This window comes from Grus americana, chromosome 28 (assembly GCF_028858705.1).
Source record: "Grus americana isolate bGruAme1 chromosome 28, bGruAme1.mat, whole genome shotgun sequence".
In the NCBI taxonomy this organism is placed as follows: domain Eukaryota; kingdom Metazoa; phylum Chordata; class Aves; order Gruiformes; family Gruidae; genus Grus; species Grus americana.
This window is the reverse complement of record NC_072879.1, coordinates 872,019-890,245: the sequence shown is the minus strand read 5'-3', so window position 1 is coordinate 890,245 and position 18,227 is coordinate 872,019. Positions and strand designations below refer to the sequence as shown.

At 41.8% G+C, this 18,227-nt stretch overlaps 1 protein-coding gene across 4 annotated transcripts in view; it reads left to right on the top strand.

Annotated features, from left to right (window-relative positions):
* The window catches only part of KDM4B (lysine demethylase 4B), a 90,868-nt gene that overhangs the window by 60,120 nt on the left and 12,521 nt on the right, over nucleotides 1-18,227 (top strand). For 2 of the 4 annotated variants that reach the window (XM_054805200.1, XM_054805198.1), the window contains 8 exons: nucleotides 1,634-1,803; nucleotides 7,309-7,811; nucleotides 9,344-9,464; nucleotides 12,725-12,903; nucleotides 14,069-14,291; nucleotides 16,869-16,945; nucleotides 17,123-17,178; nucleotides 17,653-17,761. In XM_054805200.1, coding sequence (XP_054661175.1) covers nucleotides 1,634-1,803; nucleotides 7,309-7,811; nucleotides 9,344-9,464; nucleotides 12,725-12,903; nucleotides 14,069-14,291; nucleotides 16,869-16,945; nucleotides 17,123-17,178; nucleotides 17,653-17,761 — 1,438 coding nt within the window. Of the gene's footprint in view, nucleotides 1-1,633; nucleotides 1,804-7,308; nucleotides 7,827-9,343; nucleotides 9,465-12,724; nucleotides 12,904-14,068; nucleotides 14,292-16,868; nucleotides 16,946-17,122; nucleotides 17,179-17,652; nucleotides 17,762-18,227 lie in introns of all 4 variants that reach the window. The other 2 variants (XM_054805197.1, XM_054805199.1) reach the window with 1 other exon arrangement.

Sequence of the window (18,227 nt, the reverse complement as noted above, 5' to 3'; positions counted from 1 at the left end):
TTCTTTGTTGGTTACCTGATTAGGGCTCTTAACTTCATCATACTCCAAATCTAATTAGCAGCTGAGTTTCTGGGCTCTGAGGATGGGAAGCTGAATTTTGGCTTTTCTAGAGTTTTGGGCTGATGGATGCAGTGTGATTGTGTTTTACGGTTTGTTACGTGATGGTAGATGCAAGGACCTGGAACAGGGAGGCCATTTGGAAGATGCTGCTTTCAAAAAAATCTGTACATGCTAAAAATGGTGTAAAAAAAAAAAAAAATTTGCAGGTCTCTGAATCAGTCTCTTTTGAGAGCTTGCTAGACTTAAACCCAACATTCTAGCAGTTATTTGATAGCTCTTTTAAAAAAAATTGTGCTGGGTCTGGCTGGGATGGAGTTAACTTTCTTCATAGCAGCCGATGGGGCTGTGTTTGGGATTTGTGGCTACATGAGCACTGATAAGGCACCGATGTTTTGGCTGTTGCTGAACGGTGCTTGCACAGTGTCAAGGCTTAGCTTTTTCCTGCTCTGCCCAGTGACTAGCCTGAGGACAGGCAAGAGATTGGGAGGGGACACGGCTGGGACAGCTGACCAAAATGGCTAAAGGGGTATTCTATACCATAACATGTTACGGTGAGCAATAAAAGCTGGGGTGGAGAAAGAAGGGGGGTTTGGCTTCCAAGGAGGCCATTGTTTGGAGACTGGCTGGGCGTTGCTCTGCCTGTAGGAGCTGGTGAGTGGATTTCCTTTGCTTATTTCTTTCTATTGTTATGCTTCCCTCTTTCCTTCACCTATTAAACTGTCTTTGTCTCAACCTACAAGTTTTCTGGCTCTTGTTCTTCCTGTTTTCCCTCCCCGTCCCACTGGGGAGGCGGGGAGTGAACAAGCGACTGTGTGGGTGCTTGGCTCCTAATCCGGGTCCTAACCGAAAGGCGTTATCCTGACTTCTGAATTTCCCGTTGTCTTTGCATTGAGGCTACTGTAATCTCTTTGCGTTAGTGACGTTGGCTCTTTAGGAAGAACAGCATTGCTATTGGCTTGTTAGTATTAGTCTGAGCATAGTAACATGTGCTTTTTTTAGTTAGACTTCTTCCCAGGCCTTGGACCCTGTGAATTATACTAGTGAAAAATCATAGACTGCCTATTGATTATGCTATAAGCATTCATTTTACTGTGTTTTTAGTGGTGCTGGCTAATGTTTCAGAGCTACAAGATGATGCTTTGCAGACTTCCAGCAGTTTGCCAAAGGGAATTATGTACAGAATGACAAGAAATGATGGAATGGAGGGAGAGGATGAAAGGAAAATTTATAAAAAATTTTCATCTATATTTTGAAATACAAGCAAAATAGATTAAAAATACAATTAAAATAATTTTAACTGCAGCTCGTGAGCTTACATTAGTAATGGTGGGGAAAAGCTCTTCAGGAAACCAGGACAATTAATGGTTGCTGTGAATGGATCTTAAATGTTGTGTTATGCGAGGTTCATCTGTTTCCTTTCAGATATCTGTTTTGCCCTGTAGCTGTTGCTAGCTACCTTGTGTTTTCTCTCCAAAGAAGATCCTTTTGTTTTGTATTCAGCTTTTTAAGTCAGTGATCGTTTTATATATTGAAGACTGTTCATTTATGTCAAATCATGCTTCTGTACTTCCAGGTCTCACAGAAAAAGAAGTCAACCCAGAAGACATAAAACAGAGGATCAGAAGTCCCTTGGGGATGTCATGGCCATTGAAACAGCCTTGGAAGATGTGAAAGTAAAAGAGGAGCTGAAAAGAGGGACAGATCTAGAGGAAGAGGAGAGAATCAAAGTGGTTGAGGGAGAAGGTGAGGGCCCTGCTCGCTGGTGGCAGATCACTTCAGCGAAGAACTGGGGCAAGCTATCTCTCTAAAACACATTTGTAAATAACTTGTCTGCTGTTGTTTATTTCTGTTGAAATATCAGTGGAGTCTTTCCCAATATTAAATCTATGCTCACTGAAATACACCGTCATTTACAGCAGCAATTGATTTTTCCCTCTCTTTGAGGATTCAGTCCGAGTAGCTTTCTTGGCAGGGCTTGAAATTTCTGCCAAAACTATTACAGGTTTGTAAAAATATGTATTAGGGGAGGAATATTTTTAAATATTTCATAGAGAAACAAATAAATGCATTTTGTGTCCTACTCAGAAAAGGAAAGATTTGTGCAATCCCTCCTACAATTAATCTTTTCCCCTTTCCCTCCCTTTCTCCTCGTTTCCTGCAGAGACTGAACAAAGTCAGCCTTAGGTTGTGGGGGATCCACAGCTGCCGCACGAGTGCAAGTTGCAGGTTTGGTTTCCTTCAAGTCTAGCTGTAGGAGGGAAGCTTGGCAGCTTTCTTTGCCTGGCTGAAGTTAATACCAGTCCATGGCAACTCCCAGGCCTTTATGATTTCTTCTGCACATGGTTAGTCCGAAGGCCTGACCTCAGCCATCTTGCTGGAGGCTTTTTTGTGATACTTTTTTTTTTTTCTTGGCTGCATATGGAAGATTGTGATTCTTGCTGGGAGTAAGCTGCTTTCTTTTTTTGCCCCCTAATGTGGGTGGTTAAGTAGTTGATGTCTATGATGCACTCTCTGTTTGAGGCATTCTCGAGCATTTCATAAATGCTAGTGAATTCATGTATTGTATATAGCCATTATTTGTTTAGCATTTGGAGAAAACTGATGTTGCAGGCTGTTTAGAGAACCTTGATAATGATCTTAAAAGATACCTGCAGAAGCTCTGGGGAGAGAATTGAGGTCTTTGTTGAGTTCCAGAGTCTCTTAGCTAGACAATGTATTTCCTCTTTTCATGGGAAGTAAGGAGTTTAAAAATCATTGTTGTACAGAGCAGGAGTAGCACAGTGCAGATAGTTAATTTCTATTGCCCTAAGCTTGAAAGTGTCAGCAGTGTCTTAAATTGCATGCTCTTAGCTCTTCTGCATGTGTAACAGTTGATGCTTGTAATAAATGTCCCGAAAATGCTGGTATCCCTTCGGAGACAAGAGATAAGTGACAAGGACAGATCCGAGATCCTTAGAATGGCAGAGGAACAATAAAGACTCTGTTCTAGCTGAATAGGTTCCAAATCATGCACTTAGACTACATGTTAAAAGCTCTTTAACTGTTAGTACAGGAGGGAAAAACTTATTTTCAGCACCATTGCAGAAAGCATCCCTAGAACTAGACTATTTGCTTTGCAGTTTTTGAGGGGTCTAGTGCTCCGTGTGGATGTTAGCAAATATACAAGTTTCTTAAAGCAATATAGCAATTAAATACCACTGAATTCTCTAGTTTTCTAGATCTTACTGTCTGCATTACCTCTCACAAGTGTCTTACAGTTTTATCTTGATAAAGAAAATAGCATCTGTTTGGATGACCCTGCTCATGGCAATTTAGCTTCTCCCCCGCCTTCACTTACTTTTTCTTTTCTTCTGGTTTTAATTTGGCTTGATTTCCTATTTACCCCAGAAAAGATGACCTTGAAAAGGAGGAAGAATGAGATTTCAAAGTAGGTCTTATGCTTCATGTTGGTTATTTGGACTAGCTGAGTATTAATAACTTGAAGTATTCAAGATTTCTGACCCAGATACCTTAAGGTGTTTTCTTCTGGTTTTTATGACTCAGCTTTGTATTCATAATGTATTATGTTGCTATTAATGCATTTAGAATTCTTAGCAGGTTGACTTGGGACTTGAAATGAAAAAGGAGAGTCTTTAAGCTCTGCTCTTCTCTGGGTGTGCTAAGCAGCATGAATACACCCCGTGAGTCAGGAGGTGTTCTCTGCCCTGCTGCGCCTGTACAAGTCCTGCAGACTTGGGCTATACACCATGTGTCTTACAGGAGGATTCTTCCTTTCTTTTAAAAAAAAATAACGTGAGAAGAAGCAATGTGATGCCTAACTGCAAAATAGTTGTGTGTTATTTTCTACCACATTTCATTAAATGACATTCCCACATATCCTCTTGAGTGTTGCAGTTGTAAACTAAGTACATAATTACATGAAGTAATACTGTGACCATATGCCAGTAAACCAGAACTGAAACCTTTTCTGCTGTTAGCTGTATGTAATAGCAAATTGGTGCATAACTGATTTTTAGATGACCGTTTGCGGCGCGAGGGTTTTTCTTCAGGCAAGATCTCAAGCACAGGCCATTAGCCAAGTGGCTCATCTCTTGCTGATTTTTCTCCAGTGTTGCTGAAGTTGGCAATGTAAAGTCATTAAGAGATAAGACTGTTTAATGTGATGGAAGGATTGTCATGAAACAATGTCATAGCGCAAGAGTTTGTCCTGGAGGCTTTCTGGACTTTTCTAGCATCATGTAGAAAAAAATAGAGCCTTTTCAGAAATCCACTAGCAGTCGCTGTGGCCATCTGCGTATTTGTAGCATGTGCTGTTTGAAGTTCTGATGACAACTGAGCAGACACAACTCCTAGAAGCAAGTTGACGGTGCTTTCCTACCACTTTTGCTTTCTGCTCTTGTATCAGTCACATTCGCATATTCTGTTAGCATAGGTGATGTGCAGGATAGAAATACTGGGCATGTAGGGATTGCTCTAGGGTGTTTAGGAGGAACTTTGGGATGGTGGAATAGTCTTTGTGATTACTTTATCTACAGCAGTCTCCCACATGGATTGAAGAAAAACCCTTGAGTGCAACTGTTATGCAAACACAGACATCTTGAAGGCTGCAGTGCTGGATTAGAGGGATGTACTGGCAAAATTCTCCTGCTTTCTCCCTTTAGTTTCATCTCATCTCTGTGCCTGTGCTTCTGCTAGATAAATAAGTCTTAATTTACAGTTGCTTTTTGAGCTGTTGATGGTACAAATTATGTAACTAAAGTTGTGGCTAAATTACTGATGTTGAAGTCCACTTCCAGTTGTCTTGGCCTAATACCAGGAGATCCTGCTCTAGCAGATGCAGTCCATACTCTTGTAGCAGCTTTTCTAATCTCATTGCCCAAAGCTGCGGTGTACGGTCCTATGTACGTGGTTTGATTTCCCCACCAACGCCCCTTCTCAAAGGTATTGTATGCCTGCAACTTCAGTGAACTCCGTATATTATTTCAAATTATCTCTAGACAAGCAAATTTTCGCACCTTGAAAAACCAGTTGTGCTGCAGTTTTCCATGTGTCCTAGCTCTGCTACTTGTGCCTTCTTCAGCAGAAGGACAGCTGATCAGCATTCCTCTGTTATCCTACCAAATTGATTTGTGCATAAAGATTCCTTTCCTTTCTGTAAGTATTCACCATAGCCAGATAGGAACTTTACTCTGCCTTTTCCTGGCTTCTGATTTTATAGATTCACTTGCGAACTAGTTGGTTCATCTTAATGCAAAAACTTTTAAACAAAGTTCTACATGCCAGCTGCTGTCAAATTGCCCATTTAGAAGTCAATAAAGCTGGTGAATGGCATTTGTTTTGTTGTTGGGTAGAGAATTCTCCAGGTGTATAGAGAGTAAATATGATCTGGGTTTGTGCAACTGGGGAAAAATCCAATTTGCCTTTCATTCAATATGTTTGTTTCTCTAAGGAAATTCAATATTCCTTTCTCTGTGCTAGAACAAACCAGTTTATCTGAGGGACTGCCTGCACAAGTACAAGAATAACTATTTGGGCTCAACTTGTTCCCATTTTTATAAATTAGTGTAAATAGTCATCAGACCAGACTTCTGAGAAATGTTGAGTTTCAGGTATCCCCTAGGAGATTTCAGCAGGGATTTTAGCACTTTATCTTATTGTGGGATTATTCACCTTCTCTTTTCAAACCCTTCCTCCTGGAGATACTGTGTTACTGTGTGACATCTGATTTTCTGTTTACTAGGTTTGGCTGGTCAGCTTTGGGTTAGTCCTTAATGGAGGAGTCTGAGTAGGATGGGATTGGTGAAGCATCATTATTAGGGTGAATAGTCTTTCTCTGCCTTTCATTGTCGTCAGCCCTCCTCCCCATCCTATTAGTGGGAAAATGACGTTTTGCAGCAGAGTCATAGCATCTGCAGGCAAAAACCAATCTCTTTATGAAATAAATTGAGCACTGGCATCTCTCTGTGGAGCATCTGGTATTTACTTTCCTTTGAGTGAATGGATAACTTCGTTCATGAAGTGGAGGAAGAGTTGGGCAAAGGGAACATACATGGAATAAAGCAAGATGTGAAGGCGTCTCCTGTCCCAACCTACAGATGCTTGCTCAGTGGCCAGTAGGAATTTTAAGTACTGCAGTAAAATCAGACTGCGTGGATCCTTTAACAGAATTATATTGGGAAGATGGATGGGGACGACTTTTATGGGTCGTTACTACCTCTGGTAAAAATATTGAGATGTCTAGCTGTTCAAGAAGTGTTTTTGTTGTCACAGCCATGTAAGAGACCTGCAAAACTATGCAGATATGTCAAGTGACAGTAAGCGAGGAGAAACAAGGACAAACGGAAAGGCTGTCTCAGTAACCAGTGCTGGCATGGGGTCTGTAATAGGCTTAGTTCAATGCTGTACTTGGTTTATGCTTTAAAGGCATCTTTTTAAAAAAGTCTTACAGTAGAAATCTTTTGGTAATGATGATTCGGATATCTTTGTTCAGTTCTTCATTTCCCAGGGCTGTTGAAGGCGTGGATGCACAGTATTGCTCAGATAAAAGCTGTGCTTGCACATGGAGGGGACAGTAAGTGGGGGTGGCCCAGAGGTTAGGGCAGACTAGTGATTTTTGACTTCACACCCCTATCAGCGAAAAATTTTGAGCACACCTCCTGAGATAGATACAATTTATAAAATCTATCCATGTATTACTATACTAATATATTATGTACATTCTAAAACATACACAAACCAGAAATTTTATGAAGAGATAAAGATAAAATGCTATTTAAAAAATATAGTTTATTTTATTTATTAATGGTACAAAAAGTATTTTCTTCCTGCATGCCAGTGGATGGTTTTGCACACCCCGCTTTGGAGACTGCTGATGCAGAAAACATGAAATACAGAGTCAGGGCTAATGTAATGTATTACATGGCTTCTGGCACACTGTCTAGTTTCTTAGGGGTTTAGATATTTTCCCTCCAGGCAACGTTCATTCTGGCAGACTTTCTGTTCCAGTCAAGAATTAAGTAGTCTGTAGAAATGACACAAGTCTTTTATTTCTAAAGTGAGCTTCTCCAAGTCAGTGCTGAGGCACAGCAGAGTATGTCTGCAGCTTTCAGTCTGCCTGTTTGAAGGGAAGAATAATACCAAAATACAATATGTTAGCCCAGCATTGGAGCTTTTTGATAAAAGGAGAAAAACATTAAATGCCCGAAATCTTGGCATATGAAGCTAAATGTTACCTATTTCTTGAAACAGGTGACTGCAAAGTAAAAGCCCGTCCTCCGAAAGTGAAAGGTGAGAGGAAGAAGAAGCACCTTTTCCATCAGCACCAGCCCCATCTGCAAGCACCTCAGCCTCCCCTGCAGCAGCAGCCGCCGCCGCTGCCACCGCCACCTGCACCGCCGCAGCAGCTGGCAGAGGACGAAGCACCAGCGGCACGGCCATCGGTGCCCGCTGCAGCACCCGTGTCGTCCACAGCAGAAAAGAGCTTGCCCCCAGCTCCCCTGAACATTATCCAGCCCTCGGAGGCGCCAGTTGAGGAAGATGACTTTAAACCTCGGCCAATCATTCCCATGCTTTACGTGGTTCCACGGACCAAAAAGGTGGTGTTTGACAAGGAGCGCATGTCCTGCCAGCAGGCGTTTGAGCAGTTTGCCACGCAAAAGAGTCCAAGTTGGCAGGAGCAGACGATCCCTATGGAAATCCCTGTAAAGGAGGAGGAAAATGCAGAAGCAGAAAATACAGAAGTTGCTGTAGAGGTCAGTGATTTACAGGTATGCATGACCAAGGAGGTGACTAAGATGTGCTAGTCTTAAGCAACAAGTTGAGGACCAAACTTGGAATGAGACGAGTCCTGAATTGTGCCCAAGCCTCCAGTGGAGTAGTGCCACGTTGGTGAGCCATGGAGTGCTTTTACAGGAAGAGGTTATTATTTTCTCACAGTTCAGTCCATCATTGCATTGATGCTAGCTGATTTGCCAAACTTGTCTTCAAAAGAGAAAGTAGGGAATCTCTTTTCCTGCTACTAATAGGACAGACAACAGTGAAATGATCATCTCAAACGCTGGGCAGGAACGCCCAGCACAAGCAAATGGCTGCTGCAGAGCAAGTATTCTGAGTGGTAAAACCAAACAATCCCCAGGGGAACTCTGATGGCACCAACATTTTGATAATTCTTGTCCCTTGTTTCTGACTTCTCCAGCTGATAGCTTGTGCTTTATGCTTCCAGGTGTTGCCCTGCTATGTAGTGTTGCCCAGGGATCTTTTCCATCATGAGATTTAGAATTGGAAAAGTTGGCAGAACACTTTTTCATGGGTAATACAGTTCATGACATATAATCTGTCACAGGCATCTCTTCTCCCTGGAGAGTTCTTTCCTGTGGACAGTTCCTAAAAGAAGGAGGAGGAAGATGTTCAGGAATTAGTAGCAAGTCAGAGCAATATTGCGTAGCTCTAATCTCTTGCATGATGCTGCTGATAGAGCCAGGGGAATGGCAAAGCACTATGAGAAGTTGTGGGGATCGAGGGAGATGTGCGTTGCCATACCGGCATGGCACAGTTAGCATACCTTTCATGTGAATTTTTGTAAGATAATGGCTGCAGACTATAGAGAGGAGAAACCTGCTGTGCTGTGCTGCCGTAAGTACCTTCATGTCTGCTCACTCCTGCGTAACATGGAATGTACTTGGATTTCATTCCTAATGCTGTAGCAGTGCTGCTTGTCTCCGTGTCTGTGAACCAAAGCACAGTCGATTTCTAGTGCAGAGTAACTCACCTGTAACATGTTCAGTGCCCATCACCAGAGGACTGCGAGCCCCTGTGATGAGGGTGCAGGCAGCATTTACAATGTTGGGGCGTACACGGGGCAGTGGATGCGGCACAATATAAATATACTTGTCATAAAATGCACTGTAATATTCTAGTAAAATGTTTCTGGCCCTATATGCTCTGTACGTAATTTTCATGCTAGAGTTCCTAGCCGTTGATGTGATTGAGCAGACTTTTCATAAGCTAATGGAATGGACTGGCTTGAAGCTGTTGTGAGGCTGTTCTGATTTTAAGGAAACACTGTAGTTTACCTGACATCCTAAGAGATAGCATTGGCTTTATCTTCTACAGTAATTGGCTTGGGAGGTTTCATTGATTCCAACCAGTAGGCAGTGAAAAGTTTGCTGTGTGAATTCAGAAACTCCTTATGATGAGGATTCTGCCTCTGTTTGTTGTCCCCTACTCTCCCTTCCTTGCCACGATATTTTGGGGTTCCCATCTAGCTGCTTCTTGTTTGTTACAGACTGCTTCTGCTTTTTCAAAAATGAAGATGGAGATAAAGAAGAGTCGTCGTCACCCACTGGGCAAACCACCAACCCGCTCCCCATTGTCGGTGGTTAAACAGGAGACCTCGAGTGACGAGGGTGAGTGCACTGGCGTTCAGAATGCCTCTATGTCTTGTCTGATCTGAAAAATTGCTGAAGCCGTTAACTGCATGGCCTGAAACTTTTTGTGTTACACTGAACTGATAGAAAATGCAGCATGTTCCCATTTTGATAACCCAGCTGGAAACAAAAATTCATCCGTGGGAGGTGTCCCTTCTCACCTCCCACCCTTTTTTCTCTCAAGAAAAATATTTTGCTGGCTGCAGAATGAGGCAACATTTTGGGCAAAGGGAAAAAAATAGTTCACAGAAAATAACATCTTAAAGTAAAAGCCTTCTTAGATATTGTGTTAAAATGAGATCTGTTCACCTCGGAGAGCAGAGGTTAGGTCTGCTGGTATGCGTGTAGGGAAAGCTAATTCTAAATTTTTATTTGGCTTTTTAATTCATGTGAACATTGGGGTCCAACTTTTCTTGGCAGATCCAGAAATGAGAATTAGAAAGTCTCTCGGTGTTTAACTGTACACCCCTGATTTTTTTTCTTCCCACATTCCAGTCACTGTGAATGCCATAACAGTCTAGAGCAAAAAAAAAAAAAACCAACAACTGTTCCCTCTTATTTCTGTTGCGTGGTGTAATTTACCACTTCTGGGTCTTGCTCACATTATAAAGTACTCGGAATATATAAAAGTCCACAGTAAGGAGCTTTGGCATGCTGGGGCAGGTGCGTGCAGGTGTAGCTGGCAGTGCTTTCAAGGTACTTACAACTCTGTATTCAGAAGGACAACATCTTTCTGTTCACTTTCAGAGAATATATCTGTTGCTTTTAGAGATGCTTTGTGTAGGAAGGGGATATTCTGCATGTACATAGCTCCCCTGCCTTACCAAGGACGATGCACTTCATTTCTTGCGGACATGTAATGTGAAGTGCTGAAGGCAGTTGGGACTAGTTACCTTGTTTTGGTGTGAGACCTTGCAACAAACTTTGTGTTACTGGCTCCTCATTAGACAGATTCTTTTCACTGTTTTGACTTTTTGGATGGCGTACGGGGACTCTGCTGACTGACGCAGGAGCAGCTTTCTGTGAAAGCTGGCATTTCTTGGGGACTGATTTACGGCACTGTTGGGCAAAATCTGATCAAACAGGTTCTCTTCCCCGCCAGGGAATAGTTTCTATAGTTTCAGCTCTCTGCACCCCTTGCTTTTTCAGGGCTAGTGTATAAGGATGATCTGGAGGCTGCAGTGAGGAAGAGTGAGCATGTAAATGAAGGGAATGCATATGCTACGCTCAGATTCAGTTGAGACAAATTTTAGTCTTTTCTATTTGTATCTAAGTCGCTTGAAATGTAGGAGCGGTCCTGAATGCTGTGTGTCACCTAGAATTCATCCTGGGATGAGTGAAGGTGATGATAACATACAGCAGGCATTTCCTTTTTTCTCTCAGTCCGTCACTCTGGATTATGAGGCTCGTTTCATTGATTTCACTGGTATCATAAATCCTTGCCTGTCTCCTGATGTGCCTTGACTAAAAGGTGGAGGAGTGTGTGGTTTGGTTTTTGGCTCATGTCTTAAAATATCGCTAAAGGTGCTTGATTCACTCAAAAGGTGAGGGTTGAGCTCTGCTTTGAAAGTAAAACACCTTCAAAGTATCAATTTGCATACCCGAGTTCACAGCTCGTTTTAAATTTTGTCTATGCCTTACTCAAGGTGCGGACACGTAAGCGCATGTAGCGGATGTTAAGTTTGTAGAATGCATCCTTGTAAACCTGTTCTGTTGCGAGGGCTGGCTCTGGTCTGATACGTGCTGAACTGGCAGTCAGCTCCTGGCATCAGCGGTACCTTCCTCTCGGAAGAAAAGCCCGACTCGCCCGCTGCAAGGCTGTTTCTATTTGTCTCCCTTTCCAGCAGGATCCTATTTGGTGGTGTGGAAAACATGATGGTATTAGCAAATATTGTCAGCCTATGGATACCAGTTTTAGACTAAGATAAAAATAAATATATAGGAAGAAAGACATTTTTAGGAAGTAACCGTCATTTGAAGCGCAGTGAGATAGACAGCATTCATCATCTCAAGAAATGATTGATTAATTAAACATAATACAATTTCCCACATTGTCTGGCAAATACATACTGGATTAGTTGGGGGGGAACATTTAAAATCTGAGATGTAAACTTAGCCATTAGTGTTTTACTACAAGTTCCTTTTATCCTTTCTGGGAACCTAAAGAGTCTGAAAATCTTAAAAGGGAGGTAGAAATGGGGAGGAGGCTTAGACTTGTTGAGAGCAGAACATTGCCAGCGTATTTCCAGTAATTAACAGTGAAAAATTTGGTTTAATGTCCTGGTCTCTGGTGATAATGTTCCATTAAGATGTTTTTGAGTTCCCCTGGCCAAAGCTGTTCTTTTGGAAACTTTGCAGATTGTCAGTGCAATGAGTAGTTTACACTTAGCCTTCCGTGGAAAATTTCTTTAATGCTTGTAGTGACTCAAAATTCCTTAATGAGGAATGGTAAGAAACTTGGACCCCCAAATTGACACGAATGGAGTCTGTGGTGGTTTAATCATAAAATGCCAGGGGCCTTAAACAAAGAATTAGCAAACTAATTAGCACAAGCAGTACCTATCGGAGCTCTGGCAGAAGAAAAGGTGGTGGTGAATGCAAATGGAAGGCTTAGCGGTGGGCACGTGATGGAAGTAGCTGTGAAGCAGCTGCAGAAAAGTAAAATGAAAACGTGAACCTGGGATATTCCATGGCCAAGATTTGTGTTTGCAGAAACAGGTACGGGATGCACTTTGGGACGGTTGTACAGACTTGCTGCTGACCGGTGGGAGTTGGGAGCTAGCCTAACCAAATCAGCATGAACTGCACACACGTCTTTCAGAGCATGCAGTTCCCAGTTGGAGAAAGGAAAGGCGGATTTCCTGGAGCTTCCATCATACATTTTGAACTTGGCTTTGCTAAAAGACTGCTGTAGGTCTCCACAGCTAGAAAGTGGAGAGAGTTACGAAGGCAGTAAATCTAGATTCTCTTTCTTCTTCCTCATGGCCAGTTCCATCAGGTCATCGGTGTCTCTGTCTTGTCTATCCTACCCATAAAGTGGAGATTGTATCCATTAAAGAAAGTATTTGAGGCATACGCACATGAAGAACTGTGGACAAGTTGGATGTTCTTATTTATCAAACTTCTTGTGTTGTTGAAACATTAGCTGTTTAGCCCTACCTTGCTGCATCTTATCTCTACTGTCTGTAGACTGTTTTGCTTCTACTGACTGTCCATTGTTGGTATCTTTTTCTTTCCAGAAACATTTCCATTTTCTGGGGAGGAAGATATGAGTGACCCAGAGGCTTTGAAATCTTTGCTTTCCCTCCAGTGGAAGAATAAAGCACATAATTTCCCAGCTGAAAGAAAATTCAATGCAGCTGCTGCCCTGAGTGAGCCATACTGTGCTGTCTGTACCCTCTTTTACCCGTATAACCAGGTAATTCCTGAGACTGCTCAGCTGGATGTGTCACTGGTGGGTACTGACTAAGTTAGGATGCAGAGCTTTATAATAAAGACAGACAACTTATACAAATTTGCACACCAAAGAAGCATGTTTGGATTTGGCAGAGGCTGTGGGTAGAGCCTTTTTTATTTTTTTTTCCTGGCTCTCTTAGCTTTCATTTTTTAAAAGTCACCTATAAAGAGCTTTGCACTTGCAAACACTGTTTCACGCAGAGACACGATGCCATGTTGGGCATGTGATCGCTCCTGTTTAGATATGGGCCCGCACTTCTGAACGTATGCAAACAAGCGGCAAAATAAAAATTTACTGAGTCAGCACTCTTTTTTTTTTTTTTTTTTTTCTTTTTTTTTGAAGCTACCAATATGCTTTGGGATACATTATGAGCAGAAAGGCAAAATTTATCAGATGAATTAGTTATTTGTCCAGTTGTATATCAATTTGTTCTTGCATGCTTATAGAGCCAAATCTGGCTTTGCGTGTCCACTAAGAGTACACGCCTTAGATGGATATATATGTGTTGGAAGCTTTTTCTGAGAAAAGCAGAACCAACCTCCCCCTTCAATAAAATATCTTGATTTATTATATAGACTGAAAATAAAATATCTGTTCTGATTGCTGGATGTTCTATAACGGTTCTAAGGAAAACTGGGTACAGCTGGACTGTTTGAATCTGTTGTTTTTAACTCTGGTCTGCTACCAGAAACCTTGAAATGTCCTTCTGGAGAAATTCTTGCAGGAGGAGTAGGGAAGGATGCCAAAAGGATGGGAGAGGGGGAGGAAAGGTCTTGCTTTTACTAACATTCTCCTTTTTAAATTTTTTTTTCCCTTAATGTTTTCAGCTGCAATTTAGGAATTTAGATTTTTACAGCAGAAAACCAGGGAAAGCTTCTCATTACTCTAATGCTTCTTTGAGCTTTCAAAATAAATTGCAGATCCCACAACAGGCCTAAGGAAGAGAGAGGGCAGCAAAAGGCAGGGGTGGGGGTGTGCATGAGCAGGTAGGATTTAAAGTTTGTTGTTTGGGCTGCATGGTGTCAGGTGTTGGATGACTTTTTTTGCAAGGGGAGCGCTCTGACTTCAAGGTTAAAACTGTGACCAGGGAAGAGGCGATTCCATCTGATGGTATTTTCTCTTTAAGTCCTTACAGACAGATAAAGAAGCGGTCCCAGTCTCTGTAGGGGAGACCACCTCTTTCATCCACCTTTCTAAGTGCGGACAAAAGACCAAGCCTCTGATCCCGGAGATGTGCTTTACCTCAAGTGGAGAAAACACAGAGCCCCTTCCTTCAAATTCGTACATTGGAGAGGATGGAACCAGCCCCTTGATATCCTGTGCCAAATGCTGCCTGCAGGTTCATGCTAGTGAGTGTTCCCTTCTTCACCAAAGTGTTTTGGGTATGGAGAAACTCAGGAGTTTCTTTGTGTGTTGCCTATATTTGAATTCCTTCTTGGCGTGCTTGCTACACTTCTTTCTGGTACTAGTATGTGTGTATATTCGAGTCCATCTTGGCAATAACTGATCTTAAAAATACATACAAATATTCATTTTACTGTTTGTTTTGTGGATGATTCTTCTCTGTCTCACAGAAAAGATTCTTCTTTTGTTATCTTTTATTTTTTGTAATAAAGCAGAAATCAGAAAGCTGATGGCACTCTTCGCTTGTTCAAATATTGGTCTGCTGGGTAAGGTCGTATTGTTCTTGTGTGCATCAGAGATTATGGAGTAGTTTCTGAGATATATTTTATTAGTGTCTGTGTTACTGTTTGTAGGAATGGCACTTGATTACAAAAAGGAACATATGTCTGTTTTTTTCGCTGATAGTTATGTCTAAAAGAAGATCTGATTAATCCTGGTGGAGTGTACCTTCACTGTAGATAGTATGACATCTAGTTAACATTTGCACTCGTACTAGGACGTGCAACGAATTACTGTTCAGCTGTTTGATCTTGACAGATGGGGAAACTTATTTAACTTACATCAGCTGGAATTACTTTTGTTGTTCCAATTTTATAGTCGGCTCAGCATGGCTGTCTCTTGTGGAGAACTAGGATGCAACTTCTACTTCTGCATCCGTGATTATGGGCACTTCTGGCTGGTGAGAGCAGGTGATGCAGAGTGAGCGTGAGGATGAAGACTGTCTATCCAAATGGTTTTGGTGGTCAGATTCTATTTAGGGACAGAGGGATGCGGGCAAGGTAATGTTAATCTGCAGTCTCGGACAGGGCATAGAGAAATTCAGTTTTCTTTTTTGGCTGTGCTCTACCCTTGAGGATAGGATGGAAGTTAAATCTAGTCTGATGTGGTCTCCAGTGTCATCTTGTTTCCTTGTCACTGTTTGTACTTCTAGACTGTGATATCCCTTTGACTTTGCAACAGAGAATCCATTTGCTTTTATTATAGGATTGCAGTGGTGAGGTGTATTTTGGTTAATCTGGCAACATGCTGTAAAACCAGTTGGCAGTCTATTTGTTTTTGAGAAGTGCCCTTGCAAGCTGTGCCAGGTTATGACAACAACAAGGATGTACAGAGAAGAAAGCTTTTGCGAAGGTTTTCTGGGCTTTTAAGGTGTTGCTAAAATCCATTAAAAGAGCATACTTTTCTTGTTCCGTTAGGATCATCGTTATGGGCCGATCTGGTGTTCAGTAAGTGTGACTATTTCTCCCCTCAGATCCCATAGTCTACCTGTGGTCATGAAGCAAGAAATCAATGCTGAAATTTCAGCCTGTTCTACACCATTTTCAGCTCCAGCAGTATTTCAGTCAAGGGTGTCTTATTTCTCTTTCAGCTCGGTGTCCAAATCAGTTTCTTTTTTTAGACTCTACGCCTCTGCCCATTTTCTAGGACTGGGTTGAATCTGCTTTCCTGCTTTGCCGTATGATGAGACTTCAGGTGTGGAAGACAGCTGTGGATCTATATTACTGACTTTGTTTGACATGATGTTTATCTGGTTAAGTGGATGATTTTTATAAATCAGGTTATTGTGGCAATCTCAGTGCTTTCTGAATAACTTCTTTTAAGTTTCATTCAGTAATTTGAGACTGTTGTTCCCAGCTGAAATTTTATGTTCCGTTTTGTTAGGACAGGTAAAGGCCATGGGATGAGCTTTGTGTTAATTAGGATGCTGGCCAGCAATTTGTGATACGTTTAACTCTGCTCACTTTGCAAGCTTGCGGGAATCGCGTAGATCCACTTTTCCAGAACTATTTCTGTGTCTTTTCCCCATTGTCTTCAGTGGTAAACATTGTCTTCAGCGCATTTTACAGAATTTTAAGGTCTTTTTTGGTCTTATTTTCCTGTCTTTATAATGGATGTAATACCACTTTACTATTTTGGTGCTGCAGAGAAGTATGTAGGGAGGATTTGGTGCTTGCATCTTACAGTAATTGATGGTCTGTAAAATCAGATGTTTCTGACACTTCATATAACCAGAAATAAGTATTAGTTTAAATACTGTTAAATATGTGAAATGCATGTATTTAATTTCCTTGCAATATGACTGGGTTTGTCCTTCCTCATAATACCACTAAGTAAAGATGACTGCTTGAATCATGTTAAAATTCAGTGGTCTTGACTGTTTTGATGTGTGAGTGCATTCCAGCAGTAGCAGCATCACTTTTGAGCCCAGTTCTTGCCTGAAGGATCAAGTACTGCTATTGTAGTCCTTGCAAAACAGAAACAAAGCCAAACCCAAGACATTGAGGGTTTCCTCTGGGTGGTTTTTATTTGTTGTTGTTCGTTTTTAGACCTGCTGATCCCAAATTCTGCCCCCCTTCCCAAAGATGACTTTCCTTATGACTTTTGTCTGAGCCTAGACTATTGAATATAGCTACTCAAATACTATACCTGTTTTCAAAGATGCTTCCGAATTGAAAAGTCAACAAGTCAGTACTACAGATACGTTAGCAAAACTCTGAAGGCTATAACTTTGTTTCTTTCAGGCTGTTACGGAATACGTCCAGACTTGGTGAATGAAAGTTGGTCTTGCTCACGGTGCTCAGCCAATGCATGGACAGCGGTAAGCATCTACTCTTCTGGAGACAAAAGCAAACTTACTGTGGGAATTAGATACTTCAGCTGAGATGGATGGTGGGAGGGTACAGTTTGCCATTGCATCCCAGATGTGGTGGAGTCATTTTTTGGGAAAGATAGCAGAGCTTTTTGGTCCCGTTCTGAAGGAGTTTTGTTCCTATAGGAATGCTGCCTGTGTAATCTCAGGGGAGGAGCTCTTCAGATGACCACTGATGGGCGGTAAGTGATGGTTTTAAATACTTTTCCTTCCATACTGCATCTGATCTTCTAGTGTTGTGAATTTGGTCTTGATGCTCAGTGTAGCAGCTTGTTTTGGCATTATGGAGGCACTGGCTACTCACTGACTTGGCAGGATAAGCTTGAGTAACTGTGCCGTTTTACACTCTGCACTCAATAGCAGAGGTAACGTGGCTCTGAACACTTGCTGAATATGGTTATTTGTCGGAGAAAAGTCTTTTCAGAGAATAGTTGGTATCATGCAAGATCAGATGCATAAGAAGGTTGATCTCTGTTGTTCCAGAGACATTTACTTTCTGCAGCCGTGATTAACAATCAGTTGGTAATGTTGCTAAGGCTGCCAGCCACCATAAATATGCCTTGATACTGAGGGAGTCAGAGAAATGTTAACTGCCCTCTTGAGTATTTGATTCAAATAACGGTAGACTCTGATTTGTCTCTTCACTTTTTTCCCAGGTGGATCCATATAATCTGTGCTATTGCTGTCCCCGAGGCCCGTTTTCTCAATGTAATAGAGCGTCATCCTGTGGACATCAGTGCTATTCCAGAGCAGAGATGGAAACTGGTAGGTGTCTTTTACCTGCAGAGTGTTTGTGAGTAAGAGCCAAAAAGAAAAAGGCTTTAACTAGACAGAAAACCATTGTGTGGGAGCATAAAGCAGCTGAGATTGGAGGTGATGTTCTCACTTTTATTTCCAACAAATGTGCCAGGAAGTTTATCATTTGGCTGTCTGCTGAGGGACCGTCTCAGTGCTTTGACACACAAGCACATTGTGATTACCAGATCTGCCTTTACTCCCTAGGAGTGTGCTCTTACCCTGGGCAGTGCCCAGGACGCTTACCCACCTCATGGTCAGGGCTAAACTACCTGAAAGCCTTGTTTACTGAAAGTACCGCGTGACAGGAGCGTGAAGGAAAGAGAAAGAAGCTGACATATTGCTGACTTGTTCATCTGTAATTTGATTTGTCTGTCTTTGCAATATTTCTCTTTTTCTATCAAGAAATCTCTTGTAGAAATTAATAAACGTTTCT